General features: G+C 43.2%; 1 protein-coding gene across 1 annotated transcript in view; it reads right to left on the bottom strand.

Annotated features, from left to right (window-relative positions):
- Positions 1 to 2791: 2791 nt before the first annotated feature.
- The window catches only part of TCP11L1 (t-complex 11 like 1), a 28201-nt gene continuing 12358 nt past the window's right edge, over positions 2792 to 18634 (bottom strand). The window contains exons 6-10 of the mRNA XM_069471252.1: positions 15085 to 15221; positions 12410 to 12606; positions 8931 to 9112; positions 5598 to 5770; positions 2792 to 3033 (exon numbers count right to left, since the gene is read on the bottom strand). Of these exons, the coding sequence (XP_069327353.1) occupies positions 2831 to 3033; positions 5598 to 5770; positions 8931 to 9112; positions 12410 to 12606; positions 15085 to 15221 (892 nt within the window). The 3' untranslated portion in view covers positions 2792 to 2830. The remainder of the gene's footprint in view (positions 3034 to 5597; positions 5771 to 8930; positions 9113 to 12409; positions 12607 to 15084; positions 15222 to 18634) is intronic.

Raw genomic sequence — 18634 nt, 5'->3', positions numbered from 1 at the left:
ACACAGCATATAGAATCAATTTAATGCTGAAGAAGCACAACTTATACTCCAAGGATGTTTTGTTTTAGAGGGAGAGCCGTAAGGGGGAGCTACACAGAGATGCTTAGCAATATTTCCTGAGTAACTAAATGAACTAAATGGATTTTCCTGGCCCTTAGTAATAATCCTATGAGATTCCAGGAAGAAAATTAGCTCACTTATCTTCATAGAGCAACAACAAAATGATTCAATATGAATACTGTGATTCCGAAGTTTGCTTCCTTCATTCTTGGCTTTTGCCAGCTGCAGAACTCCACCAGCGGACGCTGAGGTAGCGGGGGCCAGGCGAGTCTGTGAAGTCCCGTATTATATACGCATCAAGATTTCAAACTGCACAGACTTAACTCTGCCAACTTAGCAACCCATGACAGGAAAAAATATCTGGTAAGAGTTAAGTCTTACAAAAGAAGAGTTTTTGAGATTTAGGAAGAAGGACTTCAGGAAGCAATAATTGATCCTGGGCTGGTGGGGCAAAAGCTCCTCTCCCTCATCCTCGGAGGGGGAAGAAAAGCCCCCCAACACTCTGAGGCTGAGGCATCAGGGTGCTGCCCCTGGGTGCTCAGGGCTTCTCAAGCCCAGAACCTGGTATCATACAACCAAAAAGGTACAGTTGCCAGAGAGCAACCTTAGCCTCAAAGGACCTCATTGAATACCATAAAAGATGTGACTTTGTCCTTTAAAAGCACTCTCACGTAAAATGTGACCAGTCACCAGTTTACAGTGTCCCCAGATTCTCCAGAGTCTACTGCCTAAAGGTATAGCTGGCTCTACATTTTTTATCTACCATATCAGCACAGATCAGAACTGACTTCAGTGCCGACCTGCTTACGTGTCATTTCCACCCGAGTTCCTAAGGCCAGACCCACATCCTTTGTATAAACCCTGGGACCATCCACAATCTCAAAAACACCACAAACGGAATTTATTCTGATATCCTTCTCCTGAAGTACCTGCTTTCCTCCCCCCGTCAGTGGTGTTGTCATACCTACCCTCTAAAGGACAACCCAAATGCTTCTTTAAGTCTGTCTTAAATCACCACCTTTCCTTACACAGAAGGATCAGAGAAAACGACTGCTTCCCATGAAATGCGGCCTTTGCCCCGGGTTGCTCAGGAATAGCTGCTGGCCTTCAGGGGCCTTTCTGGAATGGCTTCCACGTTTCTTTGAGCTTATTGTCCAAAAGTCTTTATGTGCTGATACTGGATTACTTTCATGTTCTACTTACTAAACTTTATCCTCCTAAAGAAACCAGGGAAAATTTGTCCTTGAGTCTAAACATTAATGACACTGACTGTACAATGCAACGTCCATTTCTGACTGCAAGTAAAACACAGCAGTAGAGCACAGTTTGTGGTGTGCATTTGGAAAAACCACATCCACCCAGCGTAACCACTCACTCTCATGAAGCCTATACCACTGGACGGCCTGGGGTGAATGCTCCCCTTGACCCTTCAAACCCTGTCTGCACCAGCCCCCCAGCTTCAATAAAGGAGTTCCTTACATCTGTGGTCCCCAATCCCTGGGGTCTGTGGCCTGTTAGAAACTGGGCCACACAGGCTCTGCCTCCCGCCTCCCCCCACCTCGTCCCCGTCAGTGGAAAAATTGTCTTCCATGAAACCAGTCCCTGGTGCCAAAAAGGCTGGGGACCGCTGCCTTACATTATTTTACCCCTTGCTGTTCTGGCAGTTGGAGATCATTCCAACTTCATGGCTCTGCTTCTAATATAATGTCCCTGTCTAAAATACACACACTTTTTTTTTTTTTTTTTTTTTAACAGAACAGATCATCCGTGAGACCCAAATTACTCTCACAATCATAGGACATGTCAGGAATTGTAGTCACTGAAGTTCCTTGAAAAATACTGTTCAAAACCCAGGGATTTTCTGTGACTTCCTTATCTCAGAGATTAGTGAGCTTGAACTATTTTACCTTAAAACACTTAAATCTAATTCCAGAATTCCAATTCAATTAGCATATCTGTGTACTATATTAGACTGAATTTTTCAGTAAAAACCCCAGATATTTCTCTTCTTTCACATTAAACTATTATTTTTTTAATTTCCTCCAAACTTTCAAGCAAGGCTTGAAAGTCAAAGAATTTCCATTCTCTAGATCTCGTAAGTCATCACCCAGGGTCAGGAGTAATTTTCTATAAAACAACAAGCTTTTTAAAATCAAATAACCCTTCTCTAGAATAAAAGGGCTCTGGCGCCCTGGCTGGGCCAGGCAGGGAGGAAGTAATAAATAGGAAAAAGGGAAAAAAAAAAAAAAAAAACAGTAGTAAGACTTCATTTAGCCCTTCTAACACAAAATACCTGGGGGGAGGCGTGGGGGACGCTGTGCAAAGGAGGGGCAAGAGGTGAAGTCATGGCTTGGTCTCTTTTACTCTTGGATGGCTGTCAGCCGGGGTACCTGAAAGAACTACCCGGATTGCAGAGGAGAGAGGTCCCAGCCTCCTTGGAAGGACACAGCTGCTACAGTCCTGATGGAGTACGACTGAAGACACTGGCAGTCAAATGTTTAAAAGTTGAGTGTAACCTATAAAACTCAAGAGAACAAAAAGCTTCTTTGATTTGTAAACTTGTACTCACTCATAAATACAATCTCTCAAAATAGAATTCAGTGCATTTTTCAACAACTCTTTTCAACTGTGATATACAATATTCTTCCCTTTGGAATCAGTGCTATTAAATAGAAATGTACTACATAGCCATTTTCCAAAGCAACATTATAGTCGAGAACAGATATTCTGAGGCGAGTGAATAATACTGCTGCTGTAGGGTACATACAAGTTAGGATCCGCTGAGGATCTTACTGAGGATTGCATCATAATAGGGACAGAAGACCATCTTGTTATAGTTGACCAGGCGAACAAATTTAATAGCAACTTCCTCCAGCTCTCTCTGAACTGGACCCAATCCCCCAGGTACTGTGGGCAATGGCTTCTGATGACCCGAGGCAAGGTAGGTTTCCAAGAAGGTCAGGATTCGAGATTCTGTAATGAAAAAGAAAGTTGTTAGTTGTTTCTTGCTCAGGGTGACCTTAGGAATCTGATTATGCTTCAGTTCTTAGCTTAACCATCACCTCTTAGGGGAAGTCTTCCCCATGACCCCTCCTAGACCAGATACCCATAGCACCTTGCACTTCTGATCAGTCATCCCACTTGTAATGTTTTCTCTCCCCCTCTGGATGGTTAGTTTCATGAAGGTAGGAACCATGCTCATCTTGTTCATCACCTCTCCTCATCACACAGTGCCAGGCCTGGCATGAGACCGACTCCCAGGAGAAGCTCAAAACACATTTGGAATACAAGAATGAATGCATGGATAAATACACACAGACTGAAGAAATGTTCTGCTCTCATAAGAGAGAGACATACTAAGACCAACATTAGCCATTGTTGAAGATATAAAGAGGAGGCAGGAATTACAAGTTCAAAAAAGAAAAGAGAAAAAAGAAAATCCCAGCACCACTGGCTTGTGATCTATCTTTTCCTACCAAACTCACACGAAAGCATGAGCTTCCTTCTCTGATGCCTACTGTGGAAGACCATGAAGTTGTGGGCCTTTGTAAACTTGTCCTACTCTGAGGAATAATCCAGTTTGACACTTTCTTAGCCCATTCCCCTCTACAATGCTTTTACTCTCCTAAGTATCCTCATCAGTCAAAAAAGATTTGATTAAGCCACACTTCTTGCAGATTTTATTACAAAAATAATAAGGACATTTATATTGAATGGGCTTTTTCAAACTACACGCCCTGCCCCTTGCCCCTGGGGTATCCTCTCAGGTACAAACAACTTGTATATTCTGAACCCAAAAACACATTGATGGGATGGGGCCCTTTCACTCCTATTCCTGAGTTAGTTTGGTTCTCTAAGGTTCCCAGGGGTAGAAGCCTCACCCAGAAGTGGCGATCTTTCTATTGTTCCTACCCATAGACTGGTTTTTAATTCTCATGTCTGTAACTAGCTATTAAGAAACAACCAAGACGACAGTTCATGAAGCAGCTTATTAGCCAGGTCTAGTTACTGGCACTTTCCTGCCCCTCTATTAACGTTGAGAGTATAAATCTTGATGATCTGAGGGCCCTGCAAGATCTGTAAAAGCTTCCTCCTAGATGACCCACAGATTAAACTGTGACCAATACAAGGCTAGGATGACGTGGTTTTTAAAAAAAAAAAAAAATTAATTTTTTTAAAAAACTACTGATGCTATCCCTTTTTTCATGAAATTTACTTAAGAATAAAAAGTTATAGTATTAGAAGCAGCCCATGTCACTGATCCTGCCTTCTACCCCAACCTGAAATGTGACAACCATGATCATTCAGCTTCTGCCTGAAGTGAAGCCTACTAATTTCCCATTACTTCTTTAACACCTATTTGCTTTCAAAGAATTTAAGAGCTTGAAAATTTATTAAATCAGGTTAAAGATTTTAACCTGAGTTTTTAATATTGTATTCCTTGATTAACCAAAGAGAATTTTTCTCCCCCCAGATTTATTAAGATATAACTGACATATAAAACTGTATATTTACAGTGTACATGTTTTCACATACATGTACACTGTGAAGTGAGATTAAATCAAACTAATTAACAGAACTTTTCATCATGAAACTGCTCTGATGAAAAGTAATAGCTAATATAGAATATTTTTAATATTTTATAGAATAGTTATTAAAAATAGTTTAATACAGCTGGGCGCAGTGGCTCACGCCTGTAATCCCAATACTTTGGGAGGCTGAGGCGGGAGGATTGCTTGAGGCCAGGAGTTCAGCATCAGCCTAAGCAACATAGCAAGACCCCGTCTCTACGAAAAAAAATAATATATCAGCCAGGCATGGTGGCGCTCGCCTGTAGTCCCAGCTACTTGGGAGACTGAGACAGGAAGATCGCTTGAGCCCAGGAGTTCAAGGTTACAGTGAGCCATGATCATGCCACTGGACTCCAGCCTGGGTGACAGAGCAAGACCCTGTCTCTAAAAAAGAAAAAGTATACATTTTAATACTTTAAGTGTATTATAAATTTTACTAGCAATATTTTAACATTACCATTTTAATAGCTTTATTGTATTTTACTATTAAATACTAACATTTAATAGTATTTTTGATTTTTATTTATTTTTAAAATAACATTCTAGTATTAATGTTCAGCTTTTTAATACTAGCTACTATTTACTGAGTACTTACTACGTGCTGCCAGGCAGTCTGGAAAGCACTTTACATATCTCATCCCAGGTCCTCTCAGCTACCTTGTAAGGTTGTCGGTATTATCCCCTTTTTAGAGCTGAGGAAACTCAAGTGTCCAGTCACTTGCCCAAGCTATAGGGTAAGCGCCGGAGCAAGGCCTATGAACCAAGGCCTGTGATTCCAAAGTCAGAGCCCTCGGAACAATGATGGCAGCCATTTGTCCATCCTTTAGGGGGCCCTGATCACACTGGGGTGATTAATTACATTCTTTCCTCAGCCATCAGCACTCTTAATCCCACCAAAACCCTCTTAGATCTCTTCAGAGGGGCCCATTCCCCCGCCCCCCTACTGCCTGCCTCCCCAAAACGCACCCATGATCCTGCGGATGGGGTCGTCGGGACTGGCGATGGCCCGGATCTGGCCCTTGAGCACGGTCTCCTTGTCCGTGGTGAGGGGGCAGGACCCACACAGGGAAAGGCAGCTGCTCACCTCCAAGCACACTTTCTCTCCAACAGCAGTCAGGGCTTCCTTCAGATGGAAGGATCTTGAGCAGAAAAGGGAAAGGAAAAGCCAGGGGAGGAAAGGGCCTGTGAGTAAAGTGCCATCTAACCAGCTCCAGCAGCCTGTGCCCTGGCAAGGGCTGCAACACCGATGAATGGATTTGTGTGTTCAAGGGACAATTTGTGGCTCTCTTCCCTGGTCCCTCACCCCCCAGGCTGTGCACACCTGACGGGGGAGGACATTCTTTCTCTCCCTCCAATAGAAAGGACAATAGGAAAGGGAGGGTCTCAGAGTATACCAGGACCAACGATCCAAAGCACAACTTTCTGCTAAGCATGTATGTGATGAAGTAAGCCTGGAACTGACTTAAGAATGTCTTGAGATACCTCTGGAGGAATATGTAAGACACCAGAAATCTGGCCGCTGTCGGGCAGGAGTGGGAGAGAAACTTTTCACTGGATACCTTTTTGTGCCTTTTGATTTTTGAAATACATGCATGTATTAACTCTTTTTAAAAGAATAAATAAAAATAAAGCCCAAAAGATAAAAAAAATTAGTGCCTTGATTTCCGGGGTTCCCCAGGCTCTCCGAGGGTACCACAGGAAGCCCTCCTGCTGGTGGGTATTCTATGAGAAGGCACTTGCCTTCGTTCTGGGTCTAGCTCCTATGTACAGGGTTACTGGGGGGAGTGGAAGCAAGCCCTGGGACTCACTGCTGGTACCAACTCCGTGCCCACCCCCTGGCTGCCAGGCTGGACGTGGGAGTGCAGGGCTGGACTCCCAAGTGCTGGGCTGGGGTCCCCTTCACTGGTAGCTCTGACACAGCAGTTCTACTGGTAGGGGATCTAAGTGACAGCTCAGAGCTGTCTCTTAGTGCAAGGGCCTCAGGCTAGGCCTCACCTAAGCAAACAGCCTCCTGGCCTAAGTCAGGACTGTTGAACCCCTAGTCACAACACGCAGACACGGCCCACACTGCACTGAACGCAGCCATGCCTCCCACTGCACTGAATGCAGCCATGCTTTGTGCAAACCTATTTTGTAAGGATGAGAATGTTTGGGAGCTACTTTCCTTGAAGAATCCTCCGAATTGGACTTATCAGATACACTGTTTACTTGCAAACCACTCAAAAATATTCTATATGCTGTAAACCATGTAAATCCTCTAACAGGACTTCACTATAGAAGTTACAGAAGCCTGCACACGCACAGATGTGGGTGGGTGCTGGGCGATAAAATGATAACGTTTATATGGAGCACAGAATGTCTACAAGGAATGTGTAAAGGGCAGAAAACTTTAAAAACTTTAATCATATACATGCAATTCTGGAGAACTACAGCTTGTTTCTTTTATGACCTTTCTCTAGGGCTGTGTTTTTTCACTGTTAGTTGATTGTGAAAGCAATTCAGTTGGTAATAACCAGTTTTTTTTTTTTTTAATGGAATAGAAATAAAGTAGAAAATATCAGCATGCATTAAGCATAGTTAGCGTAAGTTTCATTTTGTGAGGTTTTCATTTCAGTTACACACGTGTATTAAGTGTATACTAGATCACAATGGAAAATGAACTTTTTGTTGTCGTTGAGACAGAGTCTCACTCTGTTGCCTGGGCTAGGGTGCAGTGGTGTCGTCATAGCTCACGGCAACCTCAAACTCCTGGGCTCAAACAATCCTCCTGCCTCAGCCTCCCAAGTAGCTGGGACTACAAGTGCGCGCCAGTACATCCAGCTTATTTTTCTATTTTTAGTAGAGACGAGGTCTCGCTCTTGCTCAGGCTGATCTTGGACTCCTGGCCTCAAGCAGTCCTCCCGCCTCAGCCTCCCAGAGTGCTAGGATTACAGGCGTGAACCACTGTGCCTGGCCAAAAATGAATTTCTTACTGTGGATCCTAGTCACACTATTTTTTTCCCATTCAATGTCTCTGGGGCTTCAGTTTCCTCATGGGCTCTAGCAAGAATTTAATGCATTTGAAAGGTTTTGGGAAGGAAAGAAAGCACTTAACAAACATCAAAATCAGAAGCCTTGGGCCGGGCAGCTCACGCCTGTAATCCTAGCACTCTGGGAGGCCGAGGCGGGAGGATCGTTTGAGCTCAGGAGTTCGAGACCAGCCTGAGCAAGAGCGAGACTCCGTCTCTAATAAAAATAGAAAGAAATTATCTGGCCAACTAAAATATATATAGAAAAAATTAGCTGGGCATGGTGGTGGATGCCTGTAGTCCCAGCTACTCAGGAGGCTGAGGCAGAAGAATCACTTGAGCCCAGGAGTTTGAGGTTGCTGTGAGCTAGGCTGACACCATGGCACTCTAGCCCAGGCAATAGAGTGAGACTCTGTCTCAAAGAAAAAAAAAAACAAAAACCAGAAGCCTTAGAGAGGTGAGGAGACAAAGATAGCCCCACTAAAGGAGGAAGAGGTCAGACAGCACACTTCTCCCTGAGGAGGGAGAGCAAATTAGCAAGAGAGGAGCATGCTGGAAGGGAATGGAGGGCCACAGAACCCCCAAAAGCCCAGGATTTCAGACTCATCTGGCTAAGCAACCATTGATACCAGCTCCTCACTCTGTCCATGGCTGACACCCAGCCAAAGCCACCTCTTCTCTCACTTCCTAAATGTTAAATGCTCCCTCACATCTACTATCCTCCTCCCCAGCTAAAATTTAAAATTAAGAGCATAAATTAGCCAGGCATGGTGGGTGGGTACACCTGTAGTCCCAGCTACTCGGGAGGTTGAGGCAGGAGGACTGCTTGAGCCTAGGAATTTGAGGATGCAGTGAGCTGTGATCATGCCACTGCACTCCAGCCTAGGTGACACAGTGAGATTCTGTCTCTAAAAAAAAAAAAAAGAATACCTGCCCCATAAATCTAATTATGTCCCCCCTCTTGCTTCAAACCCTTCACGGCTCCCTCTTGCTCTAAGGATAATGACCCAAATCCTCCTAGAGTGGGGCCTCTAAGACCCTGCAGGCTAGTCACAAACATCTTAAAGCTCCTATCCTACAGCTTTGCTAAACCCGCAGCCGATTCTAACTTTGACCCCATGGCCCTGCATAAATTCTGCGAGGGTCTTCACCAAGTGAACAAAGGTAGAGAGCAAGGTTTCTCCTCAGTCCCTAGAAAGTGGCCCTGAATTCTGCCTTGCGCTGGGAGACTCCCATCTGCTCTCAGCCACACACTGCCTCCCATCCATCCGTTAAAGGTCCAGCCACTTACGGGAGATGCATATCTGTAAGCAAAATCTTCACCATCATCTTGAGTTTCTCAGCGAAGTCGGCATGGCTGGAAATTCCAGGGGCTGCCATGCTGAATGTGACCAGCAACACGGCCCCCAGGATGGTCAGTTGCTCCAGCTGCAGCTGGAGCTCTTGGAAGCGGGACTGGTCCATCAAAACTGTCTGTTAATAAACACAAGAGAAGTCAGAGCTGAGCTGAGATTTGGGCTGGCCAGCAGAGGGCGGTGGGGCCACAGACCTCACTTGCCTCTGCAGTTTCCCTCTTGATTTTCTAGAGTATTTCAGAGCTATGAGGGAGTCAGCCATGTGTGGATTATCCTTCCATCTCAGAGCCCCTTTCTCCCTGAGAAACGATGCAGTATAAAGCACTCACTGAGACAGACCTGAGGGGTAAATCCAGGCTCCACACTTAACCGCAGCACGACATCATGCCAGCTTTTCAGCTCTCTGAGGTCCATGCAAAATGGGGATTCCTACTTTGCAGGGCTGTTTTAAAGATGAAAAAAGATGCTGTATATGAAGTGGCTGTCAGAGCCAGCACTCAATAAATAGGAGTCCCATCATTAGAAAGGAAAGAGTAATGAGGTACAGGGCTAGGGTGACCAACTCTCATCCCAGTTTGTCCAGGACTGCCCCAGTTTTAAAACAAAAATGTGGGCCAGGTACCGCAGCTCATTCCTGTAATCCCAGCACTTTGGAAGGCTGCGGTGGAAGGACTGTTGAGGCCAGGAGGTTCGAAGTTACAGTGAGCTATGACTGCACAACTGCACTGCAGCCTGAGTGACAGAGTAAGACCCTGTCTCAAAAAAAAGAAAAACATTAAAAAATCAAAATCCTGGTGGGACAAGGTGGCTTGTGCCTATAATCCTAGCATTCTGGGAGGCTGAGGTGGGAGGATAGCATGAGGTCAGGAGTTTGAAACCAACCTGAGCAAGAACGAGACCCCATCTCTACTAAAAATATAAAAAATTAGCAGGGCATGGTGGCGCATGCCTGTAGTCCCATCTACTTGGGAGGCTGAGGCAGGAAGATTGCTTGAGACCAGGAGTTTGAGGTTGCTGTGAGCTAGCCATGGCACTCTAGCTGGGGCAACAGAGGAAGACTCTGTCTCAAAAAAAAAAAAAAAAGAAAGAAAGAAAGAAAGAAAAAAAAAAAGAAAAGAAAGAAATCTCCTAGAAACTCCTAAGTCCTATGAATTCTCAATCCCTGGCACACCAGGACAGCTAGTCACTCTATACAGAGCAACAGAAGTGAGGCATTCCTGAAGGTAGAGCCTATACTTCTTCATCTTGGTACCCGCTAAGCACCCAGCACAAACAAGGCTCCCCCAAACTGGTAAGTGAATAAAGAAAAAGAAAAGAAATGGTAAATACACAGAGTAGGATTGACAGGTAACAACACAGAGCTGCCTGGACCAGAAAGCAGTCACCGAGTGAATTTCCATGACTGCTTCTCCAATGTTAAAGACAGTCCTGGGACCTACCATGCTAGAGTCCCCTGAGTCGGGTGAGGGAAATAGGGGAAAGACTGAGCAGACACAGCTTCTGATGTAAGTTTTTACAGGTTAATCAAATGAACTTTAAGGACTCGTCTTGCTGTAAGAAACTGAGATATGCCAAATCAAGACATGAACAACTGGGGTCACAGACCGAATTCTTCTCAAGAAGTAAAAACTATCTCTGAAGACTGAGCATCCTCTTGTTAAACAAATAGGCATGAATGGGCTTATCATCAGCATCCTTGTGACTTGACTTTGCTTTGTGCTTCCCAATAGTATGCAGTATGTGAGTTTAGGATGCAAAAGATTTCAAAGGATCAATTGCAAGAGTAGATATCTGTCCCCAGTAAAAACCACCGTCTTCCCATAGCTATTTTATAAAAGACATGTTAGGCTGAGAACTTCTCTCCAGAAAAGAACATGCCACTATTCAAAAAGGAACACTTTCCTCCTCAATTCAATACCCTCTTTAAATCCTCCTCCAGCACAAAACAGAGAACTCAGAGGCAAGAGGTGAAACCTCATGCTTATAACTTCTAGAAAGGACAAATAAGAAAGTTACGAGAGGTATTTAGAGAAGTAGCAGGATCTGCAGCTAGAGATTAGAAGCCCATGTGCCCTCAAAAAAGAGAGAAGAGTCTACACACCAAATCAGCTATTTACAGACAAAATGGGGAATCCCTTCTTAGTCATTCCTTTAAAGAAGTACTGCATGATATGAAGGAAAAAAAAAAAAAAAAAGTACTGCAGTTGGAAGTATTTATTGTGAAAAACATAAAAAGAAGAAATACTGCTCAGCATGGAAGGGGAAGAAGTTTCCTTATATAAAGCTGTAAATAACACCACGACTATGGTTTTGATCAAGATGAGTAAAAACAGGATAAAAGTTCAGCAGCACAAATTAGAAGCCTCATGCACTGCTGGTGGGAATGTAAAATGATGCAACTGCTCTGGAAAACAGTTTGGCAGCTCCTCAAAATGTTAAACTTAGAGTTACCATATAACCCAGCAAATCTGATTCTGGGTACATAACTAAGAGAACTGAAAACATGTGTCCATGCAAAAACTCGTACATGAATGTTCACAGAAGCAGAATAGCCAAAAAATGGAAACAACTCAAATGTTCTTCAACTGATAAATGAATAAACAAAATACAGTATATCCATACAGTAGAATACATTATTCAGCCTTAAAAAGGAAGGAAATACTGCTACTACAACATAAATGAACCTTGAAGACTTTATGCTAAGTAAAATAAGCCAGACACAAAAGGACAAATATTGTATAATTTCACTTTTACATGCGGTACCCAAAGTAGTGAAATTCAAAGTAGAATGGTGGTTGCCACAGGCCGGAGTAGTGAAGGGAATGGGAAATTATTGTTTGACCAGAAGAGAGCTTTACAGTTTGGGAAGATGGAAATGCTCTGGGGATGGATAGTGGTGATGATTGCACAACAATGTGAATGTACTTAATGCCACTGAACTGTATCACTTAGAAATGGTTAAAATGGTAAATTTTATGCTATGCATATTTTACCACAATAAAAACAGGAATAAAGTACTGATATATGCTACAACATGGATGAACATTATGCTTAATGGAAGAAACCGGGTACAAAAGCTGATACTGTATGATTTCATTTGTATAAAATGTTCAGAATAGTCAAATTCGTAGAGACAGAACACAGACTATCTGTTGCCAGGGGTTGTAGTGAGGGGGTAAAGGGTAGTGACTGCCAATGGGTAGGGGATTCTTTTATGGGTGATGAAAATGTCCTAAATTAAATAGTGGTAGTAGATGAAGAATTCTGTGAATATACTAAAAACCACAGAGTTGTACACTTTAAAAGGGGGAATTTTCTGATATGTGAATTATAACAGAATAAAGTTATTCTTTTTTTTTTTTAAAGTTCAGCATACAAAGAAATATGAGCAGTTAGACTGCTCAGGAGCACCTACTTCAGGGAAAGGTCTTTGGAGGTGGTCCCATTTCAGAAGCTTCAGGTACGCGTAATTCTGGACAGCAACAGGACTCAGCCTGGGAGCGTCCCCACAGCCAGTAGCCCCTCCCGCAGCTGGCAGGGCATGCCTATACTTCTGATTCATAAGGTCACCTGAGGCTTCCTCTAGCCACTCGGTGACAAAGTCCAAGGAATCTGTGAAAAACAAAGCCGTGAACATTACCATGACATTGAGGAAGCATGCTTCTCGGAATTATAGAGAAGACTGTCCGGGCAGTGTGGTATGCTATAGAGTATGAACTTACGAAGCAAATAGAACTCGGCTGAAATCACAGTACTGCCAGCTACTAGCGAGTGATCTCAGGCAAGTCATAATCTGTCTGAATATCAGATTCCTCATATAAAAAATTTACAACACCCACCTCACAGGTTCTCGTGAGGACTAAGCAAGACAATGAATATATAGCACCTAGCCAGGCCTTGCTACCCAGCAGGTGTTCAACAAACCTTTGTTCTCTTCTCCTTCCCATCCTGACGCTGCATGAGATGTGGCTGAAAGCTCTGATGACTCTAGCTCTGTGGGATGACAAAAATTCTTGCCCAGAGACAGGTGTGATGAGACATGTACTAGAGTTTCTCTATGTAAAAGATCCTCTACACTGATTATGAGGCTTTTTCTTTGTCTAGATCTTAACCTCCCGTCAATCTGGTTAACTTTCGGCCTTGGGGGAAGTGTTTGGTATAAAATTCACCGCCTTTGGAGCACTGTCAGGGGAAGCCCTCAGCTGGCTTTCAGCAACCATCACACTCCCATTTTTCTAAGCTGAGTAATGCAGCAGGCACGCTCAGAGACACAGACATCCAGAGAGAGAATATGAGGACCTTGTACACACTGTCTGAACAAAACACACGTCTGTCTGCCAGGTTCTGGGAGGTGTTGCGGCTCTGCCAGTGGCGGCCTCCTTAAGACCAAGTGGGCTGCCAATGTCACTGCTATAGTCTACTCTTTCACTGGGGCAAGAGGATGCACCTCTGGTCCTCTGTCAACACACTGATGACTTGAGCTCTCAGTTCTGACTGCTGGACCATCTAGCTTCACTCTTCCTTTAGCTTTCGGCAGACAGCATTCTCTGCAGCCTGCCAGCTTTCAAAAACATTGGCTTTTATGCTGTGAATATGTACTCGATTCTGATGCAGGGATTATAGCTATGCTTCCACTCCAGCAGTGAGTCTTTCACTGTGCCCTGCCTTCCACGGCCTGGCTCTATTACAGAGGCTCTTCAGCCTATAAAACTGCACCCACCTACCCTCCACCCACCCTCATGCCCCACCCCCTCTCAGGGACCTGGGCACAGTGGCTGACACCTGTAATCCCAGCACTTTGGGAGGCCAAGATAGGAGGATTGCTTGAGACCAGGAGTTCGAGACCAACCTGGGCAACATAGAGACCCCTTCTCTATTTTTTGTTTTTTTTTTTCCCCTTCTCTATTAAAACACACACACACACACACACACACACACACACACTGTATCCCTGGGTGCCTCTTGAGGGGCACTACAATACTGGTGAGAGTGTGAGCTTATGGTCAATCAATTCTGGTCAAAAATCTCTTAAAATCTGTTTTTAACATCTGTAAAATGAGGTTAAAAAATAGTGCCTAGCTCATAGGCTTACTGTGAGGATTATATATAATAATGCATAGACATCCCTTGGCACAAGCCTGGTACTAGTAAACATCAGCCAGTCGTCTTCCTTCACCATTCCTACCTCTCCTCAGCCCTTTCCTGACTCCGCTTGTCCCCAACACCACCTCAGACTTCTCTGTCTGGGGCTGGATGAATCAACTGCTTGGGGCACCAAGTTAACTAATCTGGTCAGGCAACAAAATCTATCTAGACATTGCCATTTTCATCTTGTTACCAGCAAAGTAACAACAGAATTCATAATAAATTGGATCTGAAGACTGAAATTTACCAAGAACATCAGCTGCTAACGCATAGACCAAAAAAAGCACTCTAGAAATATAATACAGTTTTAGATTCTAATAGTCATCTGTTTTCCTGCAATCATCCAAGAGGTTCATAAAAATGAGACTTTTTCTGGGTGTGAAACCAGAAGATTACGCATGTAGAACAGAAGCAAATGGAAACTTCCTGCTGTACCACACAGAGAGGAGAAAAGTGAATTAACATTCATAAGAAGTTTGTCACGTTTCAAAAAATCAAGACCAGGAACATGATTTGCTTCAAATTGGTGTCTTCATTAAAAAACCATTTAAGACTTCTTCATTCCTTTCAATTTCTAGTCTCATACCCTACTCACAATTCTCTTGTCAATTAAGTTTTCTTTTTAAAAAATTTGTTTTATTTTAGTTTTGTTTTTTTAAGATATGTATTGCTCAGGCTGGTCATGAACTCAGGGCTCCAGCGATTTTCTCATCTCGGCCTCCAGAGTAGCTGAGACTACAGGCGTGCACCACCACACCCAGCAATTAAGTTTTCTTTTCAATGCTTAACAACTCAAGATATAGTCCTAACATTTTGTATTTTTCTCTCTTCAAACTAGCATCATACTACATTTCAGTTTTGTTCTGCAAATATCATTGGGCAACAAGCTATAGCAACTAAAATGAAAAACACAGAAAATAAACCACCACAAAACATTAAACATACTTGGCTGCTTCTCCAAAAGCTCTTGAAACTTCTTCCTTTCATATTCAACTGACTGCTGCATGAGATGAGGTCTAATGCTACTGACAGCAAAGTTTGCCATGTCCACTTTCATTAGGTCCAACACAGAAAAAATTGCTCTGAAAGAAAAGAGACAAAGGGATTTAGAACTAAGCACTTACAAAGCAAACATAGTTTTAAAGAAAAAGAGGGGAGCTTTTTTGAGATAGTCTTCTTCATCTCAGAAAGGGTAGTAAGAAAAGTTTGAAAAATCATGAGAGAAGGAGATTAAGAAAAATAAATTGAGAAAATGCAAACACTCAAATAATGGCGTGAAAGACTGTAAATCTTTTTTTTTTTTTTTTTTTTTTTTTTGAGATAAGTTCTTGCTCTGTCACCCAGGCTGGAGTGCAATGGCATGATCATAGCACACTGCAACCTCAATGGGCTCAAGTGATCCCCCTACCTCAGCCTCCTGAGCAGCTGGGACCACAGGCACATGCCACCATGCCCAGCTTATTTTTAAATTTTTTGTAGAGACAACGTCTTGTTATGTTGCCCAGACTGGTCCTGAACTCTTGGCTTCAAGTGATCCTCCCACCTCAGCCTCCCAAAGTGCTGGGATTACAGGTGTGAGCCACTGTGCCTGGCCTGTAAATTTTTAAGCTACTGTTTCCCCCACCCTGCCTTTCCAGCCCAGAACTCATTCCTTGACTCTGGGTCAGCCCTCATGGTAGCACAGAGGAAGGAGAGAGCCCACCGTATGAGGTTAGGGCAGGAAGCCTACCACCCCAGTCTCTGTTCTCATATAGGTTAACTCATTTTCCTAGGAAACAAAGAAAATTAACTCCCTCCTTTCTCCTACCCTCTTACCCAGTATCTCTTAGTTTTAGGGCATGTTTATGCTCTAGTTCTAGTGGCATAATTGCTAGTCCTCACTCTGAACAAGCCGAGTGGGCAGACCTGACTTGGCCTGATGCCACAGATGCCTTTGGGCTGTCTGCCACGTGCCATAACCACTCCTGCCATATATCAAGAGCTGCCAAGTGCTACTTGCAGGAGGTGGCTAAGGGCCCAAGATACAAGTTTAGGTGTGGCCCTACACAGAAGCAGGAAAAGACCACATGTCCTCCGATGTCCCGATGCCCTTTGGAACTGACTGTACATTATATGACAGAATAATCTCACGCACATGTAAGGTAATGACGTATGGAAAGGGTATACAGTCTGAGAAATAATTAAATCCTTCACTGAATTCTGTCCACGTCCCAAACACATGGGGCAGTCTACTCTTCCTGGAAGGCATTCTGCCTCTCCCTAGAGAACATTCCCAACAGCTCCCAAAACTGAGTTAAAGGAAACCAGAGGCCATCAAGAGACTGCCAACTGGCAGCCCACTGACTGGAAGTAACCCAAAAACATGTTTTATGCTCACACGATGTTTTTTAAAACCTAGGTTTCTGGCTTTTCCTGAAAAATCATAAGATCTGGCCACGTGGGCCCATGTTCCATCATGGCCACAATCAGCTGGAGCTCAGAGGCACTGCTACCTCCTTTAGATGGGGCATGTTCTCCCCCGTTTGCCACAGTCTCCCCAGTCCCTTCTCTTTTTACAGTAGAAATTTGAGTTTGCTATATTTCCCCAGAGGACTCTCTTCCAGGGAGTTCCTCATTTAACTTGGCGAGACGGTAAGCTCATACTATTTTATTTCTGATGTCCAGCTCCACACCTAGCACATGAGAGGTGCTTGATAAAAGCCTATTATTAAATGAACAAATCGACAACTATTTTTAAGAAGTCTTTTCAGTGCTTTCCTTTTTCTTTTTTCTGGGGGCACTTCACAACATAAACGCTCTTTCTAAATTTCTAAACCCTGAAGTAACCTTACAAAGTACGGCATTACTGTACGTATGGAAGAAATGAGACAGGCTATGACATCTGTTCTCTCTCTTTCATAAATGATGTCAAGAAAGCTGGAAATGAAAGACTTTTCTTTTTTTTTTTTTTTTTTGCTCAAAACGTTTGGAAAGCAACTTGGTAACATGCAATGAGAATCTTAACACTGTTCATACCCTTTTATACAGTAACCCCATTTTAAGAACCTACCTTTAAGGGATAAAAACTTACCTAACAGGTCCAATGAACACTATTCAGGTGATGAGCACACTGATAACCCTGACTTAAGCCTTATAAAAGCTATCCATGTAACAAAAACATTTGTACCCCCTTAATATTTTCAAATAAGTGAAAAAGAACCTACCTTTAGAAATAACCTAAAATACAGAAAAAAGTTTATGCATAAAGATGTTCATTGCAGGGTTAAATAGTAAATAATTATAAATAATCGAATTGTCCCTCTTAAGAGAGAAATAGTTAATTTTATCTATGCAAATGAATGTTTTGCAGTCATTGAAAATGCTTATGGGGAGTTTTAAAAAATTAGTTAGTTACAAAGCGCAGTGCAAGAGATCCTTGTGGTGTTGGAACTGCTCAGAATCTTGACTGCAGGGGGACATACACAAATTATACAGGTGATAAAATTGTGTAACACTTAATATACATACACACAAATGAGTACAAGTAAAACAGGAAATCTAAGATTAGTGGATTCTGGCCGGGCGCGGTGGCTCACGCCTGTAATCCTAGCACTCTGGGAGGCCGAGGTGGGCGGATCGTTTGAGCTCGGGAGTTCGAGACCAGCCTGAGCAAGAGCGAGACCCCATCTCTACTAAAAATAGAAAGAAATTATATATGGACAGCTAAAAATATATATAGAAAAAATTAGCCGGGCATGGTGGTGCATGCCTGTAGTCCCAGCTACTCGGGAGGCTGAGACAGGAGGATCCCTTGAGCTCAGGAGTTTGAGGTTGCTGTGAGCTAGGCTGACGCCACGGCACTCACTCTAGCCTGGGCAATAGAGAGAGACTCTGTCTCAAAAAAAAAAAAAAAAAAAAAAAAAAAAAAAAAAAAGATTAGTGGATTCTATCAGTTATCAGTAGCCTGGTTGTGATATTATTACTACAGCTTTGCAAAACGTCACCATTGGGGATAAAGTATACTGTATTACTTCTTACAATGCCATGTGAATATACAATTATATCAATAGAACTTTCAATTAAAAAATAAGTGAAGTGATTAGGGTATAAGGTTAACAGGGGCCTACTTAGGTTCAACTGAACATGCAGACTGACAAGACTCCCACAGGCCACATGTTTGGCATCATCTATTCACACAGCTTGCCAGCAGGGCAGCACCACTCATTCCTCTTCAGCAAGAGTTACGGTTACAGCCACCAGCAGACAGCTCAGATGTGAGGACAGCCACATCAGAAGCGTGCTGGAGCCATCTGGCTTAAGAGCCTCATGTATCACAGGCACCAATATATTTTGTAACAACTCTATAGCACAACTTCTAGAATCCCCATGACAGACCCGCTCAGTTATTAAAGTTATTTCACTCAGAAAGTCCAATGTGTGGTGCCCGTCCCATTTAGTATTTATAGTTCATTATCATTCTTTTCAGTTCAGATGCAATTTACCAATCAGAGGTCAC

The sequence above is a fragment of the Eulemur rufifrons genome, chromosome 6 (genome assembly GCF_041146395.1).
Source record: "Eulemur rufifrons isolate Redbay chromosome 6, OSU_ERuf_1, whole genome shotgun sequence".
Classification (NCBI taxonomy): Eukaryota; Metazoa; Chordata; class Mammalia; order Primates; family Lemuridae; genus Eulemur; species Eulemur rufifrons.
The sequence above is the reverse complement of the archived record's forward strand: the minus strand, read 5'-3'. Positions and strand labels throughout refer to the sequence as shown.